At 35.8% G+C, this 26,386-nt stretch overlaps 1 protein-coding gene across 1 annotated transcript in view; it reads right to left on the bottom strand.

The window, feature by feature from the left end:
• The window catches only part of WWC3 (WWC family member 3), a 208,851-nt gene that overhangs the window by 82,922 nt on the left and 99,543 nt on the right, over positions 1-26,386 (bottom strand). The window contains exons 3-5 of the mRNA XM_007500942.3: positions 25,534-25,737; positions 13,096-13,172; positions 12,280-12,359 (exon numbers count right to left, since the gene is read on the bottom strand). Of these exons, the coding sequence (XP_007501004.2) occupies positions 12,280-12,359; positions 13,096-13,172; positions 25,534-25,737 (361 nt within the window). The remainder of the gene's footprint in view (positions 1-12,279; positions 12,360-13,095; positions 13,173-25,533; positions 25,738-26,386) is intronic.

Genomic DNA, 26,386 nt, shown 5'->3' with positions numbered 1-26,386 from the left:
TATATATATAAGAAAAAAGAAAACACAAGACTTAAATCAGTGACATTGAACACCCACAGGTTATAAAGTCCCTTTGACATCAAACACCTTTATAGAGTCAAAGAACAGTTAAATAACACACCAATGTATTGGCATGGATTTGTTGACAGAACATCTTTGATACTTAATAGCTTCCTTCCTGAATACAAAGGAGGTAATATGACTTTGCTTGGCTGACTATACTCCTTTTCTTGTTTCTGAAATGACATAATCTATTGTTGCCTCTACCGCTCCCTATTGGGAGAATCCTCAAAAGATTTATTTTCTTTCATTTGCTCTGGATTCAAGAAGCCCAAATGAGAACAATTTGATTCAGTGTTTCCATTTCCACTAAGAACCATTAGGCAAGAGGATCCACTGCTTAGTCATTTGGGATATTATTACAAGGAAAAAGAACACACAAGGAGAGAGGGAATAAGCATTTAGTTATATGTGCCAGGCACTGTGCTAACCCATGTACAAATAGCCTAATATGGTTTGGTTCTCACATCAATTCCTCAAAGATGATGCTATTATTATCCCCATTTTACAGGTGAGGAAAGCAAAACAATAATGGGACTCCATTTAAACTTTTGAAAATAAAAATCCTGTAATTTTATAATCATTAGGCACAAAGGAAATACTTATAGTATCAAAGGGACTAATGAGACATTTGAGCATCACTAGAATTTCTATAATGCTTCCTTTTCTTTTTTTTTTTACCCTATGCTTTCTGTCCTAACAAATACTCAAGGATAGAAGGGAAAGGGCTAGGCAAATGGGGCTGAGTGACTTGCTCTAAGTCACACAGCTATGAAGTATCTGAAGTCACATTTAAACCAAGAACTTCCCAACTCTAAGCCTTGTGCTTTATCCACTGTGGTACCTAGCTGCTCCTGCCCCCTCGAAAGAAACAAACTAAGCAATACCTCAAGATGCTAAAAAGATGAGATCATACTGATAACTCTATAATAGGGAAAGTTTACTTAATTATCACTTTTTGAAACATGAATTTCCTCACTGTTCAAAATGGAAATTGTCAACGTGGAAATCTAGAGACCCCCAGTTTATTTAGTTGGGAGGTAGAAACCCCAGGTTTTGACCTTGTCACAGGAGTTTCCCCCTGAGGGAAGGTCCCACTTCCCCAGACAATAGACATTCATGTTAGCTTTGGCACAGTAGGTAGCGCATCAGTCTCCAAAGCGGAAGGTTCAATCCTCAGAAGGAGGGTGTTATATACTGGGTGAGGCTACTGGAGACAAAAGAGTTACTTGACTTCGGATGGGGTCTACCTCCCACTGTGAAGTGGATGTCTATTGTCTGGTGAAGTAGGACCTTCCCTCAGGGGGAAACTCTCCTGTAACAAGGTCAAAACCTGGGGTTTCTACCTCCCAACTAAATAAACTGGGGATCTCTAGATTTCCATGTTGACACAATCAATCTTTAAAGGAAGGGGAAAAGCATTTATTAAGCATCTACTATGTACCAGGTACTGCACTAAGTGATTTACAAGTACTATATTATTTAATTCTCAAAAAAAAAAAAGCCTCACAATAGCAAATAGGTACTGTTATTAGCCTCATTTTAGAGTTGAGAAAATTGAGGCAGATGGTGGGTAGGTGACTCAACTAGAGTTACATAGTTAATTAGCAATCAGGTCTACAGAGCTAGTAAATGTCAAAGACTGGATTTGAACTGCTGGCTTCTTTACTCCAGTCTTAAGAGTTCTATCCATTGTGCTACCTAGCTAGAGGGAAAAGTGAAAATGAAACACTTCTCTGTCCAAATATTTAAAAGGATAGCAAAGAGTGTCCTTTTCTCTTATTTTGAGGTTATCTCTCAGGTTATTTACTAATACCACTTCCCACCCACACAAAATAGGATATGAAAAAAGGGACATTTTCTAATACCTTCTCATCCTATATTTATGCAGCAGATGAGATTTTTTCCAAAACATTTTCACTTACATTATCTCATATATCCAGCCTTTTCTCCATATAGCAAGTTGACCACTACCTCCTTAAATCCTGAATCTCAAATGCAATACCAACTTCCATTCTGCCTCTTTTGTTCACTCTCACCAGCCACAAATTGCACAAAACTCTATTTAATGAAATTCTGAGATTGTGACAAGCTGAAATATGGCATCCAGAAACATGCACTGTGAACAAAGAGGCAGAAGGTTTAGATTCCATCCCCAGCTCTGCCATTAATTAATGGCGTATGTGATTTTGGGCAATTCAATCTCTGTGGGCCTCAATTTCTTCATCTGTAAAAAGGAGGGGAATACATATAAATAACTTCTCTTCCATTTTTTTGATTCTAGATTGTTCTAACTCTAAAGATTGAAATGAGCAGCTGAAGCTCAAGTAAGTTTTACACAAGTAACCTAACACACACTACTATTTAGCACAAAATATTTTAATCAAAATTCATTTTGGTAGTAAATTATCTAGTGACTTTTAAATGCTTTCTCTTACTCATTAAAAAAAATTAATGAATTTTATTACCATATACAGAGCTTAGTATAAGAACCAAATTTTCTTTTAGAGACAAATCCATATTACAGAAAAACAGAAATAGTATATGCTACATGATAAATAAAATCATAAAACAGGAAAATTCATGTATTTTCCCATTTTAGATATTATACACAGAATCTGATATCTCTAATACAATACAGGAATAAGATTGGAAGTCACAAAACACTAACCCTTACTTCCTAAATGCTTTGATTTTTTTAATTCAAAATCTAAACTAACTTATGCACAAGAGACCTAGGCTTAGATCTAAGCTCTGCTACCTTACCAGCTCTGTATCAGTTTAATTTCTCATTATAATTAAGCCTCAGTTTACTTATTGGTAAAGTGAACATAGTGATATTTGAACTAGCTACATATTCTTCCACTGGTAGAATATAAAACTCCATGAGGGCAGGAAGTATTCCAGTGTTATCTCTATCTCAAATAGCACAGTGTCTTCCATACAGTAGTCACTTAAGAAATGCTTTTTAATGTGAATGAACTTATCATATGGTTCTTTGGAAGATCAAATGAGATTGTATATATGAGCTCTTTTGCAACTCAAAAATGTAAATAGAAGCTTCTCTAATAGAATATGTTCGTGTGTCTTTACAGAAATAACTTTAAACTTTCACTGATTTAAGAAGGTAAAAAAACGCTATCAACATTTCAACTAAAATACTCAAAAGAGTCAAAATGACAATAATCAATATAGAATAACAGCTGAAGTTAATGCTAACCATAAGGATCACCTGTTTCGCTTGTAAATAAGAGCCTATTGAGTGATAAATACAAAGAAACATAGAAAAAGAAACAACACAAAGGAATAAAGCAGAGCAAAGAAAACAATGTACACAATGACTACAACAATGTAAACAGAAAGCAGCTACTTTATGGACAACAATGTAAAGTGGTAAATTAGAAATTTAGCAGAATTCTTGACCATAAAAAGACCATCATCTTTTTTTAGTTAGTTTCTCTTCTTTTATCTTTTCAAAAGTCACTTTTAATTTACAAAAATAACTAAGTTAATTCTTTAAAATTCATATCTGGGAGCAGCTATGTGGCTCAGTACGTTGAGAGCCAGGCCTAAAGATGGAAGTCCTGGATTCAAATCTGAATTTAGCCACTTTCTAGCTGGGTAACCCTGGGCAAGTCACTTAACCCTCATTGCCTAAGGCTTACCACTCTTCTGCCTTGGAATACATTATTGACTCAGGAAAGGTTAAAAAAAAAACTCTTATGGAAGTAATTTTGTTAGGTTTTTAGCCATAATAAAATTATATGGAAAAAATGTCATATATAATTAGGGCTTCAATTTACATCATCTCATTGGGAATACAGAAGTATGAATATTCCAAAATTCACCCATATTGAGAATTATTGTACAGTCATGACCTCTAACATAGAATATAAAATTAGACTAATATGCAGCTCACAGGGTAGTGTTTAATATCAGAGTACACAAGCAATCCCTGATTTTTCCAAATCTTATCCTTTAATTATTCCATTCATTCGAGCATCTTTTGACCAATAATTTATTTTGTACCCTCATTACCCTTAACTTTCTGCTGACAGCCAGACACTACATCACAGTCAGGATGCATATTTGTGGCCAAGTTCCAGAACCCAGAAACATCTGTTGTCAAAAATCAGAAATCAATGACAGTTTCAAATAAAATAAATTTTTTGTGGTTGCTAGATGTTTCTTTATCATGTAAACTTTAATTTTTGTTAATGTTTCCACTTTCTGTGAAATGCATTAAAGAGAAAGGAAGTCTATCATTCAAATAATTGAAAAAATAAAACTGAAACAACTCTTTAGAAATTTCATGTCACCTACCTCCCTTCTCTCCCCAGTGTGCTTTATGGTTGGTACGATTTAAAATGTCAAGAGAATCCCATCAGGAGGGACACTACTAATGCCTAAAGAGTCTTCTGAACTCCCACTTCTTGAAGGAAAATGCTGTCAGGTCTATAAGCTCATTCCCATTTAATGCTACAGATTATATCCAAAAAGAATGGAAAGTTTTGTTAAAACTCCTGCCTTTTACATCACCAGCCCTGGCAGGGGGCCTTGAGTTAACCACAGAAAGCTTCCTGCAAGCCTTCTATCAACAGCAGGTACTGTTTGGAAAGCCAGTTTTGCAGCAAGACCTGTCCCACAAGCAGCAACAATGCCCTTTTTGTCTGGGCACCACTTCTGTATGTTTTCCTGTTATCAGAATATTGCTTCTGACTGGTGTTTTCTCATGAGTCTGTGCCGAATGTGATATATTTTAATCTATGCCTATTCTAAGAGCTGACATTCACATTCTGTTCTGAAACTGAAGGAGTTTTTCTCCATCTCGGCAATATCATAGCACCAATTCCTGATGCTAATTCAAAGAAAGCCTTAAATATGAGTCAATAATCAGCCATTACATACAGATATGAGTTGATTGATGTTACTGAGGAAGAATAAGGAGTAGTAAATAGAGAAGAGACCTTAGAGTTAGGAATCAGCTTATATCTGTATGTAATGGGGATATTGGAGTAAATTACCATGTATCAGGAATACCTGATTTTAAGTTCTGCTTCTGACACATAAGTTAGGTGGCCCTTGGCAAATTACTTAATCCATTCAAAAAAACAGGAAAACTCTGCAAGAATCTAAGTTATTAAAAAGATTCTGATTTGCAGTGAAAAAGGGAATTCTCTCACCAAAATCCCTAAATCAATGAAACCGCAAATGTGAGTCTTAAGAATAACAATAAAAATAAGGTATGAAAATGATAAAAAGTATTATTGATGAGGCTTAAGTAACAGTCAAGACTAACTCATAAAAAAAGAAAATGCCCATCAATTCAGGAACGATGGAAGAAATTTGGAAACATGAATGTGATGGAACTATGCTGTAAAAAATCATGTCTATGAAAAATACAGGCAGGCAAGGGGAAAAAAGGAATTAAATAAATGCAAACTAGGAAAATGATACCCATAATGACTACAACAATAAAAATGTAAAGTATAACAATAAAAAATAAACTGAATTTTTTGTGATTATAATAAGCAACTTTGTCCCCAAAGAGTGAGAGTTGAAGAATGTTCAAGAATGTCTATTTCTTTCTACTTTTCAGAAGTGGATAAAAATATATAAAGCACTATATAAACATATACACACATGCATACATATATCTCATATGTGTGTATGTACACATTATTGAACTTGACTAGTGTGTTGAGTAGTTTAGCTAAAAAATTTACTGCCTTTTTTCCTTCTCTTTCTTTAAAAATTCTTTGATATAAGGCTCTGGGGTAAAGGAAGAAAGATAAAGCTATTGGAAATCAAGGTTCTATAAAAGCCCAAGATGTTGTTCATTTGTTTCAGGTGTGTCCGACTCTTTATCACCAAATCTGCTCTTTTCATGGCAAAGATACTGCAATGGTTTTCCATTTCCTTCTCCTGCTCATTTTACAAATGAAGAAACTGAGGCAAACAGGGTTAAATGCCTTTGCCAGGATCATACAACTACATGTCTCAGGTCATATTTGCATTGAGGAAGATGTCTTCCTGATTCCAGGCCTGGCACTACTCTATCCACTGTAACACCTAACTGCCCTAGTCACTCAAAAAAACAAAGGCAGCCATTTTTTAAAGACTAGTTCATAGGCTAGACACAGGTTCCAAATTAAACCAGGACATTTCTTTTTAAAGAGAACCATATCCATTTTTATCCAACCATTATAGAATATCCACTGGCTCTTGATCTGTCCACTCCCTTCTCACTGGGAGCAAATTGACACTTTCTGGTATTCAAGGAAATGCAAGAATCTTCTAAAATACCCAGCACCTCACCACCCAAAAAAATAAAATAAAAAAAGCAGGAAAACCAGGAAAAGATTCAGGCAGGCAGTTTAATTCAGGGGAAGGAGGCTGCCCTGCCCATTTAAAAGAGATTTCTCTGATATCTTCCAACCTAGGTATAACTCCTGCTTGCTGAAAGGCACACACCCAACCTAGACACAGTGACAATTGAAAGAGCTCTACTGTTCAGCTATCTTCAAAGGCAGGAATGTCAAGCACTGTGTACAACTACATTTTGGGCACTGGCCCTCGGATCAAAAGAGCATGCAAAAGAACTAAAAGGGCCCACACCACAGCTCTCATTTCTAGACTCTGCCAATGACTAATGTGCTAAACTAAAGCAGTTCCTTTTCTCCTGGACTAGGAATTTTGGGGCTGGCACAGTCCCATGAAATCATTAGTCGGTAACTATTTTTCTCACTTCTCTAAGTTTCTGAAGAAATATTGCTTCTAGTTTTCTTTGTTGTTTGCAAGAAATAATTTAACCAAATATTTTGTTAGTTTTCTACATCTAAAAGATTTTCTGAAATTTCCTTTAAGAATTGTGCTATTTAGGGGGGCAGCTGGATAGCTCAGTGCATTGAGAGTCAGGCCCAGAGATGGGAGGTCCTGGGTTCAAATCTGACCTCAGACACTTCCCAGCTGTGTGACCCTGGGAAAGTCACTTAACCCTCATTGCCTAGTCCTTACCACTCTTCTGCCTTGGAGCCAATACACAGTATTGACTCCATGATGGAAAGAAAAAAGAATTGTGCTATTTGGATACCAGGCAGCTAAGTGGAACAGTGGATAGAGTGCCAGACCTGAAGTCAGGAAGACTCATCTTCCTAAATTCAAATCCAGTCTCAGACACTTACTAGCTGTATGACTCTGGGCAAATCACTAAACCTTGTTTGCCTCCATTTCCTCATTTGTCAAAGGATATGGCAACCATTCTACTTTGCTAAGAAAATCCCAAATGGAGTCACAATGAGTTGGGAATGACCTCTAAAACAACAACGAAGAGTACAAATATTATTGCCTTAAACCAGACACTTACTAGCTGTATTGTAGGCCATGAGCAAAATATTTAATACCTCTTAGCCTCAATTTCTTCATCTGTAATATGAGGATAATAATAGCACCTCTCTTATGATGTTTGCATGATAATCAAAAATATGTAATATGCTTTAAAATCTTAAAATACATGTAGATGCTACCTATAATGATGAATCAATGTCTGTTGTACTGAAGTGAATGGAGTTCTCAACACCCAGCCATTTGCCTAGAATACAGTGAACACTTTAATAAACGCTTGCTGATTTTTTTAGCTATCCTTATATGATATGATATGATATGATATGATATGATATGATATGATATGATATATGATATATAAAGGACATCATAGGGGAAAATAACCTAGAAGCTTCTAAATTACATTTTCACTTTTCTTTAGGTGATTTAAAGCTTTATGGTCATCACCACTAATTCCCAAAATTTACATATATACATAGACACACACAAACTCAGTTATCATAGATCCAGTTTAAACTTCCCTAAAATACCCTAAGAAGTAGTTTGGGAAAAAAAATGATAGAATACATCAATGAGGGCGATTACTATAATAAATATTAAAAGGATTTAAAAATGCTTTTATAAAAGGACTTTAAAAATGCTTTTATAAAACACAAGACTATGTTTCATAGTAAATGCAAACAAATCATTAGTGACAATGGAAAAAAAAAACTGTCAGAAGTTAAGACTTGTAAATTTTTAAGTGAGAATAAAGGTAATAAATGCCTCTGTGTCTCCATGGGTATTCAAATGAAAAAGAAAAATAAATTACAAGTTCCCTACCACTACCAAAAAATGGCAGACAATCAATTATTAGAAAGTAAGCTACTTGAGGGTAGATACTACATTTGCTTTGAAGATACTACAACACTTAATACAACATCATTCACATAGTAAACACTTAGTAAATTTCTGACTGACTCACCAACTAGTAGACCTACCAAGAGAAACAAATTTTTGTCCACCATGTAATTAGACTCAATAACAGTACATTCTATTTTCTTTCAGGAAATAATGGAGTAATTTTTAAAGTCTCTTCCAGCTTTTTCTTTTGATATGAATGTAATCTTTCACAAATTTACCCTCACTCACAGGCAAAAAAATAAATGAATATTCAACATTAATTTGACTCAAATACTAAATGTCCAATATTTCCAAGTGAAAAAAAGTCACTTGCCTGCTTATCTTGGGCTAGTAACAATGCCTTTAAGTGAAATTAATTCTGACTTCATTCATTTCCCCAGTGTACATGTGTGGGAGGAGTTCTTGAAAAATTACATCTTTATCAAAAGAGCCAACTGTAAGCTACTCTTAAAAAAATTATTCTATCATTACCTGAAAATAAAATTCACTATGCCACCTCTCTAAAAAAAGATCCTCTTTTAAAAAAATTACAAAATATTCTTTTTTCCCCTCACTTATGCCCAAGAGGAATGAAGGATCTGGTGCCAGCAAGGAAATCTAACCAAGATAAACAAGTTGAGGTTAAAATACTGTAACCAGCCAAACTCTTAGTGAGGCACTCTGGAAAAGAATACACTGGATATTCTGGGAAGCCAAAACAGCAGAAAAATTTCTGGAGGAAAATTAAAGGTCCTTTCTTTAAATTGCCGCTGGATATGGAATCAGAGCTATCAGAAATTTGGAGGAGGGCAAAAGATTCAACGAGAAAGTACATCAGCTTGTTCAGTCTTTGATCTTATAGACAATTCTCTAAAGATGGAGTTTCTCTTTTAAAAGTTTTGGATAAAGATTTAATTACCATTAGTTTTAAAATTCTCAACAGAAAAACATATCAGAGCCAGACTGTAACATTAACTCTTCTTAGTAGGTTAGCTCATACAGAAAATGGCACCAGAAACTTGGATATCACAACACAAAATCATTTAACTACATTAATTCTCTCGGGCTGAATAACTCAGGAGATGAAAAGATTATCTACCATGTGCAAAGGACTAAAAGGGTGTAATCACAACCAATATTTCCTCTTCCTCCTTTGTGGTTGGGCAACATAGAACATGTGCAGTGAAAATTTAATGTTAATGGAGTGTGGATGACAAGCCAACTCCAAATCAAACACTGGTTCTCAAGGCATCTTAGCCTCCAAATCAGTTAAAAGAAGAAAGGCTGTGTCCCTGCAGTTTTATTTGGCTAAGGTGAGTGTTGTCCCATTTTTGAGCTCCTTGTGTGTGCCACTTCTCAGCCAATGGAGTAATGGGAGGGATGTGTATATAATATTCCTGGGGATTGACATATTCAGATAACCTCCTCATATTAGAGGGAAGAAAGACCATTTCTGACAAATGAGAAAAATTTTAGTTCCACATAAATGTAGAGGTAAGTTTCCATTACTAATTGATAATACTCCCAGGTGCTTTTGTATTTTATTTTCCTTATGCATTCCAGTTTTAGTTTCCTGAGTTCCTCCTGTATTTTCCTTCCTTGTTTGAGTAAACATGGAGATACCCAGGCATTCACTATACTTCCCTTTCCCTAAAGTCTTCTTTCTTTTATCAGTTTATTTACCCAATTTGTCAAAGAGCAAATGACTTTTTGCATTATATTTTAGAGGTCACAATATTCAGGATTGTATAGTTTTTAATTCTAGATTAAATGATTAATGTAGAGTATGATCAAATAAAGAGGCATCATAAAACAATTCACTTTTTTCCCTTAAAACTCAAGCAAAATTGATATGACTGAAATGACAAAGTTTAAAAGGTCAAACTGGTGTGTTCAACAAAATCATGCTACATTATCTAGGTCCAGTGAAATTTGAACTAAACCCCTTATTTAAAACCAGAAAAGATGGGCTAATGAAACATGCACACAATAGCAACTATTTCTTGCATAAAAAGGGGCAGTATGGTACAATGGAAAAAACCAAAAACACTAGCTTTGGAGCCAAATGACTTGGGTTGAAATTCCACCCTGTCTTAATATCTACATATGGCCTTGAAAAAGTCACTTATTCTTCATGGGTCATACTCATTTCTAAAAGGAGGGTTGGACTAGATGGCTTCTTTGGTCCCATCCACCTCTAGAATGCTACTCCCATAATTATATAAAGTGGAAAAAGGATTAAACTACAGTTCAGAATACAGAGTTCTGTTTGTAGCTTCTGCTTTTAATTTCTTCACCTCTCTGGGCCTTCTTCATTCAGAAATTAAAACTAAGCAGAGTGCAAAAGAAAAATGGATGAAAGGAAATAAGCAAGTCTTTTTGAGTCAGCATTTGAATACTCTCAAGTCAGATAAAATGGCATATGTTTAAGAAAAGTAAACTTATTTCTAGCAATTTGTCCATTATAAAAAATACCCGTCTGTAGGAAAAGCAAAGGAAAGCTATTAAAAATGCTAAATATTTATTTCTTGGCTACCTATAAGCACTAAAATAGAAGAATAATAGTAGTAGGTTCACTTTGCAAAAATGAAATCTTTTGAATGTTCAAGTGAAGATAGAGAGGTAACAAATTGCATATTTAGGCTATTTGGTTAGTTTGGGGTGTTAAACATGATCAATGATGGAATTTGTTTTGCTCAATTATACATGTTTGTAACAGGTTTCGTTTTTCTTGCTTTCTCAATGGGGTAAGGGAGAGAAGGATTTGAACTTTAAAATGAAATTGCTTTTTCTTTTAAATGCTTAGGTGAGAACTAGTAGTTATATCAGTAAAAAAGGGGGGTGGACTGAACTCATTCTTGCAGAAGTTCACATTAATGACTTTAGGTCATCAAGGGTTTCAGTCAACCACTAGAATTGTTCACTGAGTTAATGCTCCTTGAAAAAGTAAAGAATTTACTCAACTTCTGAGTAAGAGATGTTTCAGGATTTCTTGTTTTCAATAAAGAGGGAAAGACTAGGAAACAGTTTTGAAACACAGAAAAAGTTTGTTTTTCCATTTCAAAAAGCTAAGCAGAAATTAAAAATGTTTGGCCTCGGTAAAAAATAGTAACTAAGTCCTCTGTTGTCTTCAGGGAGCATCTGGGTGGTACAGTGGATAGTGCTGAACCTGAAGTCAAGATTCTTTCCAAGTTCAAACCTGACCTCAGACACTTACTATGTGATCTTGGGCAAGTCACTTAACTCCATTTGCCTCAGTTTCTTCATCTTTAAAATGAGTTGGAGAAAAAAGTAGCAAACCATTCTAGCACCTTTATCAAGAAAACTCCAGAGGGTAGCTGGGTAGCTCAGTGGATTGAGAGCCAGACCTGGAGACAGGATGTCTTAGGTTCAAATCTGGCCTCAGACACTTCTCAGCTGTGTGACTCTGGGCAAGTCACTTAACCCCCATTGCCTAGCCAAAGATGGGAGGGAGGAAGGGAGGAAGGGAGGAAGGGAGGAAGGGAGGAAGGGAGGAAGGGAGGAAGGGAGGAAGGGAGGAAGGGAGGAAGGGAGGAAGGAAGGAAGAAAGAAAGAAAGAAAGAAAGAAAGAAAGAAAGAAAGAAAGAAAGAAAGAAAGAAAGAAAGAAAGAAAGAAAGAAAGAAAGAAAGAAAGAAAGAAAGAAAGAAAGAAAGAAAGAAAGAAAGAAAGAAAGAAAGAAAGAAAGAAAGAAAGAAAGAAAGAAAGAAAGAAAGAAAGAAAGAAAGAAAGAAAGAAAGAAAGAAAGAAAGAAAGAAAGAAAACTCCAAATAAGGTTATGAAGAATAGGACAAAACTGAAATGACTGAACAACAACAAATGCTGTCTACCTAAAGCATCTAAAAAAGATCAATAATCTCTCTCTCTCTCTCTCTCTCTCTCTCTCTCTCTCTCTCTCTCTCTCTCTCTCTCTCTCTCTCTCTCTCTCTCTCTCCCTCCATAGATATACATATATATTTAACTCTTCCACTCACTCTTGCAGTGTCTCCACTCCCTTCTCTTTGTGCTGCAATTCTTGCTTCATCTGTGTCAGCTCTCGTTTTAGTCTGGAAAGCTAAAAACAAAATATACATTTTCTTTTTGATCATTCAAACAAGCTAAAGATGAATATTTCTACTATCTTCATTTCTTACAAAAGACAATCAGTCATGGGCTGGCTAATGTAAATGTCTTATGAAAAGAGAAAACCAAACTGTTCTAAGTCACTGATGAAATGACAACCCTACTAATTAAATGACAACAGGCACTGATGGAGTAATGATGTCCATACCTCTCAAACAGTTTAATTTCACAGGGATGTAATCCATCACAGAAATTGAATGGCTGCTAATTCTGAAAAGATGAACAAGGTTTTAAAAATGTAATTCCTCCTTCTATTACTTAATAAAGAAGGTGAATACAATCTTATATCCAATTTCAAAGAGAATGTAATAACCTCAAGTTTTTTTTTAATTAAGTAATCTTATCCTGCTTGAATAAACTGAAGGCAAAACCTAATTCATTAATAGTCTAAAATGAATGAAATAATGAAAAATATTTCCTAGTCCTTGTTTCCCATGATTATTATATTATTACATCCATGTGATATGAATTTTTAAATAATGCTTAAATGTTAAACAGAATTAAAACATCAGGCAAAATGATTGAAACAAAAGCTTAAAAGTAGTATACAGCCCATCATTTAATAGAAAAATCTTTCATTGTCAATGAAGAGTTGAATGGAATCATTATATTTAAGTGAAACACATACCTGATAGTTTTATTCACAAAAATATGAATGTTTTACTTACTCTATCACGACGACTTGCAATCTCCGCTTTAATTTGATATGGATCATATTTTGTGTTTGTTGAATATCCAGAAAATGCTAAATAGAAGGAAAATATTTTTGTTTTAAAAGAAACAGACTTGTGATACATATCAACTCAACCCCTAGATTAGTCAGCATGTACAAACAATAAGTTTGACATAATTCTAACATTCACAAAAAGTAGATTTGTAAAGTTAAGAGCCAAACTTGGCTATTTAGATCCATCGATATTAAGGATATTCTAAATTCCTTTATAGTAAAAGTATAATTTAACTATTTCTTCTAACCAAGAAGACAATATTCCATTAATTTTTTCATATTAAAAATATTTTAGTTGCAAATCTGATAGAAAAGCAGCTACAGAAAAAGAGGATAAACATTCAACAAAACACTCCACTTCTGCCTATGAACTTTCTAAATTATGTCATAATAATATGGATAACTAAATCCTTAAGTTTACAACTTCATCAAAACCATTTCAGTGAGTAAAAATCTTAGTGAACTATTGGATTCAAGAATCAATAGCACCATATAATGAATTTTCCAGGGATTCTTCTCAAGACAATATTCTCTGTGAAAAATGAGACATATTTATACATGAAAAACTCTAAAAACGTAAACCTTTCAACTTTTTTGTCAAAAAAAAATTTGATTATCTTAGCTGCTTCCCCATCTTCTTAAACAGAAAAATTTGAATATATTTAAATTTTTCTTTATAACCAATTATCATTATAAATACCCCTCCCTAGATTTTCCTAGAGCACTCTATCCAGATCTTAACTTGGCTCCATTACAAGTTACCTTTCATCAGGATTATTTAGGTCCATTCATATTCCCCCTTTCTGAACATTAAGTATTTAAAGACAGAGACTTTGATGTTTCATTTTTGAAAATCTACACTGCCTAGCATGATGCCTTGCAGATAGCAGGTGATTAATAAATATTTAGTGAATAGTAAAAATACTATAGAAAGGTTTATGTGAAGTGATACAAAGTGAAAAAAAAACAGAAACAAAAGAGTGATAGGGAAATGGAAATTAACATCACTGAAACATTTAAAAATACAAAATACAAATTTAAATTTAAATGCAAAAAACCCAGAAGTGAGGAGAAGGAAATTTAGAAGGGGGCATGGTAAAGCAAGGTAGTTTAGGTACCATCATATTTAATTTAACATACTTTTTAAAGTGTATATATAGAAATTCTCAGTTTCATATATGATCTTCTTGTATATTGAAATGTCCATTTTTACTGATGTGCAAGTTTAAATTTTTTTAAAGAAAGCAAAACCAAGAGAATAATATATGTAATAACTAAAACAATGCTACTGAAAACATGCCAAAGTGTATCTAAACTCAGATTAATTGCACTGAACAATCTTATTTCACAGAAGACATGATACAACACCTTTTCTTCCCCTCATGAGACAGGAGGGGGACAACAGGTGCAGAATGCTGCTTACAGTGGCAGATAAGATTGCTTCATTTTGCTTAATGGTTATTCTTTACTACAAAGGAGAAGTATAGAAGGAAATAAATGTGTTGTAAATATATGTATCAGTAAGAAATCACAAACTAATAGTGAATGTGCTGTAAGGTAAGAATCTTAGGTTATATTAAGGTATATAAGAGTTATTTAGCAGTCACTGAGTCAGATATTCTGGCTGGCACCCTTCCTTACTGTCATCTTCTAATATCCACCTCTATTGTGTTGCCCCTCACTCTTTTCCCTTTTCTTTCTGTTTTTTTTTTCCCTTGTTTCCCTTTCCTATTAATTCTCCAGAGAGTTCTGGCCTTATCAGCTTTTCCTGTGAGTAACTTGGCATTTACATCTATTGGAAATGACAATCGTGTTAGTGGACCAACCAATCATCACATGATCTTATATACAATCATTGATCTTCTAAAATTATATTTGTGATTATTGTTACTTGCTTATGATACATATTATATAATGAACATTTATTTAGCACTTTCAAGTTTTACAAAGCACTTTTTACACATTTCTTCATTTGATTCTCCTAACAACCCTCTAAGACAAGTACTATATGAAGTATTATTAGGCTTATTTTTCCCATTTTATAGAAAACAATTTCAGTGAGGTTGTCACAAAACTAGTAAATACTGTTTGTTGTTCAGTCATTTCAGGCCTGTCTGATTCTAAGATACTGGAGTTGTTTGCTATGTCCTTCACCAGGTGGTTTTGCAAATAAGAAAACTGAGATAAATTTGCCCAGGGTCGCACAACTAGTATATATCTGAGGCTGGATTTGAACTCAGTTTTCCTGACTAAGTCTAGCATATTGAACTCAAATCCAGAACTTTCCTGACTCAATCCAGCATTGTTTTCTACTACAAATCTTCACTGACAGAAAAATATTTTCTTTCACTTGCATTTCTAGGTTTAAAACTATTCTGAATGCATTTGGCTGCTTGGCCCTTAATAACTGAGGCTTTGCTATATGTGAGTTATTTGGGGGGAGGGGGAGTGAAATTTTTTTTTTAATGAAATGATTTGTTAAAAGTAATATTAAACCACACAATTGATTAAGTTTGCTCAGTAACTGTTTACAGTTCAATTCATTTCAATGCAAAAAATAAAACTTCAGTCACCCCCACCAAGGCCACACAAACCAAAATTTTAAGCCCATTCAATTTTACTTCAGCTTTTTTCACTCTGCATTATTTCATAACGGTATTTCTAGATTTCTTTATACTCCTCATAGTTGTCAAGATTTCAACCAAATTATCCTATTCCTATATGCAAGTTATTGTTAAATAGATTCATTTTTGTCTATGAAAAAAGTAATGTTTGCAACCATAAAATAAGGACTTTATGTAGCAAGTTAGTGTCTAAATCGTCTCAACTGAAAGTAAATGTATGATTAGTTAAAATGACTATTATTTGTTTTAAATTGGTCATATGAGCAATTTAGGAGAATAACAACCTCTAACTAAGCTTGCCAGCACAGTGCCGGAGTTAAAAACCACCCGGCAGTCAGGCTGAACTCTGCCATTAACTGAGCTGTATAATATTAAGAAAGAAATTTAATTCTCTGAGACTAAGCTACCTAGTATATAAAATGAAGTAATTAAAAAGATGATCTCAAAGACTCTCCATGGGTCTAAATTCTATAATTATCTATTAGTAGCTAAATAAATGTTAACTTTCATTTTAGATATTCTCCGAGAATCACAATCTTCCAAAGAAGCAAATGCTCTCAAAATAATATTGCTTGGCCAAGAAACAAAGATCTGAGATCCTTCGTTTCCTGTCTTACTTGAACCTTTAGTCCCATCTACGAATAGCTGTACAAGTTTGCTGTGTTTGAAATGTGATTGCATATATATATATATGAAACTACACAAAAAATCCTTTATAATGCTATTATCCATAGCCCACAAAGTTCAATATTAAATTACAACTATAATGAGAATAAACAATTTGAATGACCAAAATAATATTAAAATCATCAGAAATGTAACTAGTAATTTTTGTTGTATGCCATACCAGGCATAGTAGTGGAAAAAGGGGACAAGTTCACGTGGATGCACCTCCTTGCCAGGAGGGGTAGAGAGGGATAGTAAAAGGAAGCATATTCTGGGACACCCTGAGGTTTGTAAGGTGCCAAAAAAGAATAAAGTGTTCCCAGGACAGTGTTTTCTGAACACTTTAAATTTCTATCCCTAGATCAAAGACTCAAAGGCTCTACCTCAGTATCAGTTCTACAAATCATTCAGGACTATGCTGAACATCCATTACACTTTGGGTTATTCACATTAAAAGCAAGTAGGAACCCAGACAAAAATGTTCAACAGTAGTTGTTGCAATGCAGAACTGGTACAAGTTTTTCCCCCCATCAATGAATTACTCCATTACATTGCAATAGAAAATATCAGCATAGTGATCCAGGTGGAGGGGGAAACTCAAACTCCTTCCCTCTGACAGGTGTTAGCCATGAAAATCTAGGCAAATCTCTTAACCTTTCAGTGTCCTAGGCAACTCATGAAAAACTGTTAAAGATGAGTAACTGATCTGTATCACGATTGGACATTTTCACAGTTTCCCCCAAAATAAGAAGGGGTGGACAATATATTCTTGGTTTTACTTCTACTGGTGAAAAGACCAAAAGTAATCCAAATAAGTCAGGAGTACGTATGAACTCTGATATGATATTCCCAAATAAACATTCCTTTCTTCCTTCTTTCTTTCCATCCTTCCTGTCTTCCTTCCTAAAAATAAATACGCTTAATTTGCCTTCAAAGTCTAACAGACTTTTTCAGAAATACTAAATAAGAATAATCCAGACCCACATTCTCCAATAGCAGGCATTCTTATGATTCTGCAAAGTAGTAGTAGTTGAGAAATGAGAAGACAAACTTCCAGAAGGAGTAAGGAGCTATGCAGTGAAGAATTGCATATACTATCAGATATAGCTGATATGCTGCTTGATTCTGCTGAACTACTTTCTTTTTCTTTCTTTTTTGTCTTTGTTACAAGGAATGGGGAGGAGAGATGATTTCAGAAATGAAGATGATATAAAAATAATTATAAAGAAATTAATTGTTGAAAGCATAATGTTAATACTAATATTCAATAGTAAACTTTCTCTTCTATTCAATACTTGAGTACATGTTGGCCAAATATATTCAAGGGAAATCATTCTTCTTTTGGATTATTTAATAATAAGGAAAAACATGGACCAGAAACTTATCACCCTTTCTATATTATTATATTATACCTGGAACACACCCTAAACACTTCAAAATTCCTATGAATTCAGGCCAGCTATCATTTTCTCTATTTTACAAGTCAGGGAACTACAGCACCTAAAGGTTGGAGTTACTTGCACTTTATCAAAGAAATAAGCACAGATTAAAAAAAAGTTGTGACTAGAGTTCAGATGTCCTATCCATTAGTAACATACTCTGCTTCCACTTTATAGGCTTATCCCTGGTATGTAATAATTTTTGTCAACCTAATTCCTAATTCCTAGCAGTCTGGTGGGCAGATGTAATGAATGACCCATATATATCTAGATTACTGTTCTGTAGAGAGGAGTCAGACATTTGCCCAGATTTTATCGTGGAAGATTTTTAGATTTTATAAGAGATCAAATGTGATTCATGTCTTGAAAGAAAAACAAACAAAAAAAGTATTTTGCTCACTGTGGGAAACTGGTGGCAAATAATCAAGAGATGATACACCTTCAGAGAACACAAACCATTTTTTCCCTTAAGAATGATCTCTTCAAGAGATTACCATTTATCAGTGGTTGTGTAGCTGCAGGGATGGCTGAGTAAGGGAGGTTGCTTAAGAGAACTAGAGAACAACCCAATAGAAAGTCTAGCAAGAACAAACAGGTTCCAAACTAATACTAATTCTCTAGCCAATGACAAGGTTCCCACAGAAGCACCTGTAAAATAATCAAAGAAAGAACTGACAGGGAAGTGGAGGTGGGGAGAGATACTGGCAAAGGAACAGTACTTTAAAGCCCTCAAGATCCAATCGTTCCTTTGATGGGTCAGTTCTCCATGTTTGGTGGGCACATCTCCCAGACGAGATTTTTTTTAAGGTTAGTACAAGTAATTACCTCCCTATAAACAAAGAAGCCTTACCAGTCCTTGGAATTGACACTTGCCAGATAATAAGCTTCAAAAATGCAGTGGTACAACCTTTCAACAGGATCCATGTTCTCCAGCCTGTCCCAACACGTCCACGTCAATCAAAACAAAAGGTTGCCTAGATTGTCAGTGGCCTCTATCTTAGGTCAGATAGGAGCAAGGAAATTCTTTAATAGAGAACATGTGGAAGAGCCTTCATGGGATGGGCAGGTAGCCTCAGAAAGAATGTTGGCAGGATGGGTGACTGATAATAAGCTACACCACCACCTCATGCTGGAATTTTGGGTGGGTCTAAAGCACCACTTTCTCACTGAATTGATAAGGAAAATTCTTTCCCAACCACCTAGTATCTGACCAGCTTGGGTATCTCTCAGGATTTGGCATTGACATAAAATCAGAGACACTTGGATATAAAGGGGATCTTTAAAGTCACCTAGAAAAATAACCTTTTATTTATTTTAGATATACTCACTATTGACACATTGTCTCCCCAGATAGAACATAGATTCTTTTAAGGAAAAGATGGTCTCATTTTTTGCTCTTGCTTTTTTTAATCCCCCTAGCACAATACCTAGTGCATAATAAATGTTTTGTGATTCTCTAATTAATTAATGTATTCCAGCCTCCCTCCCAATGCAAGAATCCCTTCTAGAGCCCACCTGACAGGTGGTCACACAGCCTCTGCTCTAATGCCTTGAGTGATGAAAGGTTCTTAAGACAGGATGGAAAAGATAATCTAGGAAGAAAGACAGAAAATTATTGTGAGAGTGGAGAAAAACCAGTATCAAGAGAGAGAGGCAAGCAGAGAGTATTTCAAAAGTGGAGAGAAACTCTGTACCAAGGTAGCTATATCACAGTTAGGAAGTTCTCCTTCTCCTTCCATTCACCCAGAAGTGTTCTTGCAAGATCCATGGAACATCAAGGAAGTCATGTTGCAGCATCTGAAAGGACTATGAACATGTGCTTGCTTCCCCAATTCTCCCCTCTCCCATTTTGAGGATCTATGTATTGTGCTCTGATTCAGCTTATAATTTGCACAGATCTAGCTCAACAGTAATTCTCCTTGTCTCCCAATACTACCCTCGGGAAATATATTCCAGTTATCCAAACTAATAGTGACTGGGATTCTTAATTCAAGAAGTAGAACTTAATCTAACTTTTTGTTGCCAAGAACCAGACCACCACGTCACCTCCCAACCATGTCACCTACACTCTGGCCTCTGATTGGCAAATCCTCATCTTTTCTTGCCCCAAACCAGGCCACCAATTCTAGTTTCTGGACATTTCAAAACCATACTGCTTTTCATGTACCTTTGCCCTCCCCTTTTCCAACTCTCACCCCTTTTGTGTGTTGTCCTCCCCTCTTTGAATAAATGCTCCTTTAGGGCAGGACTGTCTCACTTGCAGACATTTGTATGTGTGTGGCACAAAAGTAATTGCTTAATAAATTATTTTAGCCACTCATGCTAACTTCCCCTCTATTCTGGCTACTTATGTTTGGATGGCAAGCTATCACCATTATAACCTTCCTATTTGGGGATTAGAAGGAACAATATCTTGGGAAAGAAAATGTCCCTCTTAGCTCCAAGACACTAGCCTAAAGGAAATGCACACTGAAACCACAATCATTTTGAACTCCCTCTTTCACTTAGAATCACTACAGTTAGGAGAGAGTAGTCTAGAATTTTTAAGATTTCTTTCTATATAATGGATAAAGAACTGGCCTCAGAGTCAGGGAGACCTGAGTTCAAATTATATTTATATGTATATATATATTCATATATATGCATATATCTTTATGTATGAATGTATATGTATGCATACACACACACACACACACACACACACTGGGAGCAGCTAGGTGGCACACTGAAGAGTGAGCCAGGTCTGGAATCAGGAGAACCTGAGTTCAAATCTGGCCTCAGACCCTTCCTAGCTTTGTGACACTGGGCAAGTCACTTAACCCTAACTACCTAGTCCTTGCTACTCTTCTGCCTTGGAATTGATACTTAGTATGGATTCTGAGATAAAAGTAAGGGTTTTTAAAAATTTACACACACATATCTTGTTTTGTTTGTAATTATTCACCAGGTCAAGGTACCTTACTTTCCTGGCTATGAAACCGGTTCTAAGATGCCTAAAGCCCCTAATTTAGCTTCCCATTACTTAACACAGGCTGTAGTCTCCGAAGCCTAGAAAGCTTGTCTTCATTACCTCTATTTTTCAGATACAAAACTCTTTTCAAGGCTTAGCTCAAGGTAAGGGTTTGAAAAAGTTGTCTGCCACCATCCCGCTCCAGCAGAATGTAAGTTTCTTGAAGAAAGATAGCTTCTCCTTTTTGTCTCTGTATCTCCTGGGTCCCACTCAGATACCTGATACTAAATCTCATTGACAACACTAAGGACCAGCATTCACAGCTTAAGGATGCCCATCCATTAGATCTCAAAGGACCTTTCCAGCAAGTTCACTTTTCTGAATCTTGGCATATGGTAGGAAACCCCATGTAGCACCAACTAATACAGTTCTCCTGGTGAAGGTTAAATAGCTCAAACTAAACTCAAGTGATACACAGCAACTTGCTAAGAACTTGGACCAGCTCCTAGATTCCTTTCATAGTGTTTCATAGTATCAATAAGCTAACAGTTCAGGGAAAAGGCACATATGTGCTCAGAATCCTGCCAATTGTCCCCGGCACTGTTAGTCCTCTAGGATAACAAGATCAAACAACACAAAATACTCTCTCTCCCCTCAGCCCACCCACCCCACCCCCCATTTAAAAGGCAATACACAAAAATGGAACTCCTCCCCTAAAAAAGTCCAGATACTTCAGGTGTCTGGGATCTAAGCCAACAGTAATGCTGGTAGGGTGTTCCATGGAAACACCAGAGTCAGTCTGCTTCCTCTATCTTAAACCACCTTGTCATTTCAGAAGCATGATCCTGTATTTTTCCTTGACTAGACAGACAGAATTCTTTGAGGCTCAGAAAGGAATGCAATTGTGACATACAATTATCTATTCATATTAAGTTCTTGGTAGCCTAAAACCTAGTGGGGCATAAATTATTTTCCTACCCATCAACTTTCCCCAGACCAACTTTGGGGGCCCCCTCCCTTCCACCTTTCACTGTGCTTATTATGTACATCTTATCTCATCTATAAAATGGGGATGATAATACCTTTAGTGGCTACCTCACAGGACTATTGTGAAGATCAGTTGTGATAATGTTTGAAAAACATTTTGCAAACCTTAAAGTTCTAGATAAAGGCCACAGTTGAAAAGCCAGAATGGTTTAGTAGTCTCAGATTTAGGAAACAGGTCTGAAGCCTACCTCAGACAGTTGTGTAATCATGGGCAAGGAATCAAACCTCTCACAAGACTCACTGTCTATAAATGAACCCTCCAATCTATCTCCAGCTCTCATAACACAACCACTTCATTAAGACCTTTATCACCTCTACCCTTGACTATCAAAACAGCCTCCTAGGTGATCCTAAACACCAGTATTGATAGTTTAATGGGGTGAATTAAGTGAGTGTAGGGGCTTATGATGATGAAGAACAAGACTTTGGGTAGTAGACCTGAAAGCAAGATACTGAGACCCAAGAGATGTTTTTCTACATTCATTCTCCCATCTACTAAATGTAATCCAGAGTTGTCAAATTAGATTTCTAAACAAGTCAGTCTGTGTCAGTCATCTGGCCAAAAAGCTTCACGGGCTCCTCAATACAGGCAGAATATACAAATTCTTCTGGATGGCATTTAAGACTCTTCGCAATCGGGATGAAGTCTTAAGGACAATTACATGTTACAGAGACTATCCAAGATGACTGGTAATGTTCTTTCTTCTCATCTCTAACACGTGGAATCTCTGGTTTTCTTCAAGCACTACCTTCTGCAAGAGACCTTTCTGGATTCCCTAGTTGTTGGTGCCCCACCTCCAAATCACTGTATATTTACTTTATAGAGTGGGACTGTCTCTGTGCACTGACTTTTCCACTTAAATCTCCTTCACGCACAAGTGTCTTTGTGCACACTCATCTACATCACAGATGAAAGAGCACAAAGACAATCATCATCCTCGGTTACCGAAAGACTATTACTACTACTATCCTGGTTTACTTGTCTGTGAATACAGAATATCTTGTATTTGTAATTCCAATGTCTAGCACATATTAAACAATTGTTAAATGCTTGCTGACTGGTTCATTTTTAAAAAGGATAGCAATATTCCTACTGCCAATCTCAGGAATGTTGTGAAGAAAAGTGATTTTTAAACCTTGAAGCACTATAACAATTTAAATTGAAACTACTGCTAAAAGTTCCATCAGGACAAGGATGATGTCTAATTAATATCTTTATCTAATACCATGAAAATATTATGCATTCAAAAGAGATATTCAGAATCAATCAATCAATACAGAACTCTCCTGCATATCTCAGTAATTCCTTAAATTGGTTGCTTTTTGTTCAATTTAACTATTCAATTCAATTAACAGTTATTGACCACCTTCTATATGCAAGAACGATACTGACACCTTCTTATCAAGTCTTTCTATTTGCTTCTATCATCTCATTTTTGGCAAAGTGATCTTAGTAGCATTTGAAAGGGCCTTATCAAATTGGTTTTTGTCAAGCATAATGAAATGTATCCATTGATACTTAATAGTAGACACTCTCAAGGCACTTCAACTATAAGATGTTGGATGGGGGTAGCTGGGTAGCTCAGTAGATTGAGAGCCAGGCCTAGAGACAGGACATCCTAGGTTCAAATCTGGCCTCAGACACTTCCCATGTGTGTGACCCTGGGCAAGTCACTTGACCCCCATTGCCTAGCCCTTACCACACTTCTGCCTTGGACAGAAGGTAGGGGTTTTAATAAAAAAAAAAATTAAAAAAAAAGATGTTGGATGCATAGAAAAGAACAAAATTTCCACCAAGTGGGAGTATGAAGTTCAATGAAAACAAAGCAATCAACTTCCTAATACTGGTACTGGGCTGACCAGTCAATTTAGCTGATCCAAGATGGTATCTACTAATTAATTAATCCATGAAGTATGGGAAGATATATAGTCTACTTCAGGGGAACAAACTGTAATGTACTAATCCTCCTCCATTCTTCCAATGAAGAATAATGATCCATAAAAAAAGTTCATAGACATATAATTCCCTGGAGAGTGGGAAAATCAGTCATGGCCTTTACCATAACATGGTTGGCAAACTTAGCCAAAGCAATAAAGGAAGCCAATAATGTGGTCATCTTAGTTCTACTCAAATATAAATATTGTAGATAAAACTACATTAAGCTCCCTAAAAGAAGGGGTTGTAAAACAACCAAGGAAGCAATATGTGTAATGGCTGGATTACCAAGCTTGAATTCAGGAACATTATGGATTCATACTTCATTTTGGACATTTATTAACTTTGTGACATTGGGTAAGTTACTTAATTTCTGTGACTCAAGCGATTCCCTAAGATCTTTCTAGTACATCATAGATAGTTTGCAATCTGCATAGTGGGAGTTCCCTTGATGCCAAATTGCAGATTTGTATAAACTCTATTTTACCAGGCAAACTGGTAGCTAGTATTGAGGACATAATACTCTGTGCCTTTGTTTTCCTGTTTTCATGAAATTAAACATCCCGAATATGATCTTTCCTCAAAGGCAGCACAATGGACAGCATAGTAGACCTGGAATCAAGAAGTTAAAATCCTGACTCAGACACTTACTGTGTGACCCTTCCTGGGCAAGTCACTAAAAGCACCTAACTCTCAAGGTTGTTGTGAGAATAAAATGAGATAATATATGTAAGGTGCTTTGCAAAGCATAAAGTGCTATTATTATTCCATAGACTTATTAGGTATCAGAACAACCCTAACCTTGTTACTTCTGGTAGCGTGAAATCTCTAATAGTGACTCTCAGCTTTGTATATGGACTTCTTATTCTGTAAAAGTATTTATTATTTTAAAGATTTCACCCACCAGGGCCAAAATGTCTTGGGCTCTGAAAGTGGTATAATCAGATTTCTAGTCACAGTCACTTGACTCTCTGAAAGTCTGCTAAATAAGCAAGTAGACAGGCTACTCTCAAAGTCTCTGACTAAATAAATGACAGCACCTTATTTAAAGATTTCTGTCAGAGAGAAAAAAAGAACCCCACATATTTGGGGGTCACTGTACTTCCTCTTCAGGTGATTATTAGAAGCAGTGTGGCATGGGGTATAAAGTACTTCTGAACTTGGAAGGGAGAAAGACCTGCATTTGAAGCCCACTTTTGATGCTAGCTATGTGTCCATGAAGAAGTCATTGTGTTGTGTTTAGTACCCTGCCTCAAAGGGTTATTATGAACTCCCAGTAACATATGTAACTCACCTTGTCAATTCTAAAGTATCATATAAATTCCTTTTGTGGCTGCTATTGCCCTATTCCCCAAAGCACCTTCTGAGCAAGAAGCAACTTGTGTCTCGAAAGGATCTTCAACCTCTATGAACAAAGAACCCCCCACAAAAAGGGGATAACCCCATAGACATACAGAACCATGAAGAAACTCCACTGTGAAGCCATTACTTTTGAGTTCACAAGCTATTCAAGACAGGTTATCATACCCTCAGTAACCCAGAAGTTAGGCATAGATTAAAGAGCCCTTCCATTGCTTTTCAGGCATGGAATAAAAATCCTTGAGATTACCTAGCGCAGGTGGAACTTAAGCTCTTTAGCCTGGAATTCTCTTGGTAACAATTTCTTAGATAACCTTTAGAGAAAGATGTTTCCCTCAGAGAAAACACATAAACTCACAGCTAGCGTAAGAGCGGCTGTCATCTTCACACATCTTGTGCAGCTGCTGGTATTCTTCTTGAGCTAGTTCAAAACGTTGCTGCTTAATTTGGTATATCTCTTTTTTGGCATTGAGGGCCTCCTGGGCTACAATTAGATATTCCTTCAACATCCGTTCCTGTTCTCTCCTCCATTGCTCTCTTGGATCCTCAATCTGAGTGAGTTCTGAAAGAGAAAGGACAATTAGCCATGGAACATAAGACCTTTCTAGGTGATAGCAAAAATGCAATTAGGCAGGTGCTGATATGAAAACAAAGTTTTACTGATGATTGGTGTGTTTCCACACAGAGAATCTAAAGCTAGCGGATTTCTCTTTATGCGACCTCAGCGAGGAATGTCACGGTTGGGCAATGTTACCAATTTAAGTCCTACATGAAAGCAAGCCAAGTCTTTGCATTCCACAAAAAGGCCCATTATGGGGGTGGGAGAGCACATAGGTAAGTTATTTTAAAAAGTTCTTCTCTATTTCATTCAGTCATTTTGATCATACATTATCATTATTATTGATCTCTCTTCATCGAATACCCAGACATGGTGATGAACCTTCCTAGAATAATTAAGAAAACACTCTCTTGTGTTATCAATAAAGGTTTATATTTTAATTTAGAACTAACCAACAAATACCCACGATTGACTTTTCTAAATGGGACCTTTTCCTTCTTTCATAGTTAGATAAATGGACATTAATCTTCTTTCACAGTTGGATTGCAGGTGCCAACTATTAATATAAGATCACATTCTACCACTCCCACCATTTCAATGAAAAAAAGATTTTAAAAAGGAGTTCAATGTAAGATTTCCATTCTTACTGCCA

Source organism: Monodelphis domestica, chromosome 8 (genome assembly GCF_027887165.1).
Source record: "Monodelphis domestica isolate mMonDom1 chromosome 8, mMonDom1.pri, whole genome shotgun sequence".
NCBI lineage: Eukaryota > Metazoa > Chordata > Mammalia > Didelphimorphia > Didelphidae > Monodelphis > Monodelphis domestica.
Note: the sequence above shows the minus strand (reverse complement) of the source record. Positions and strands in the feature narration are given on the sequence as shown.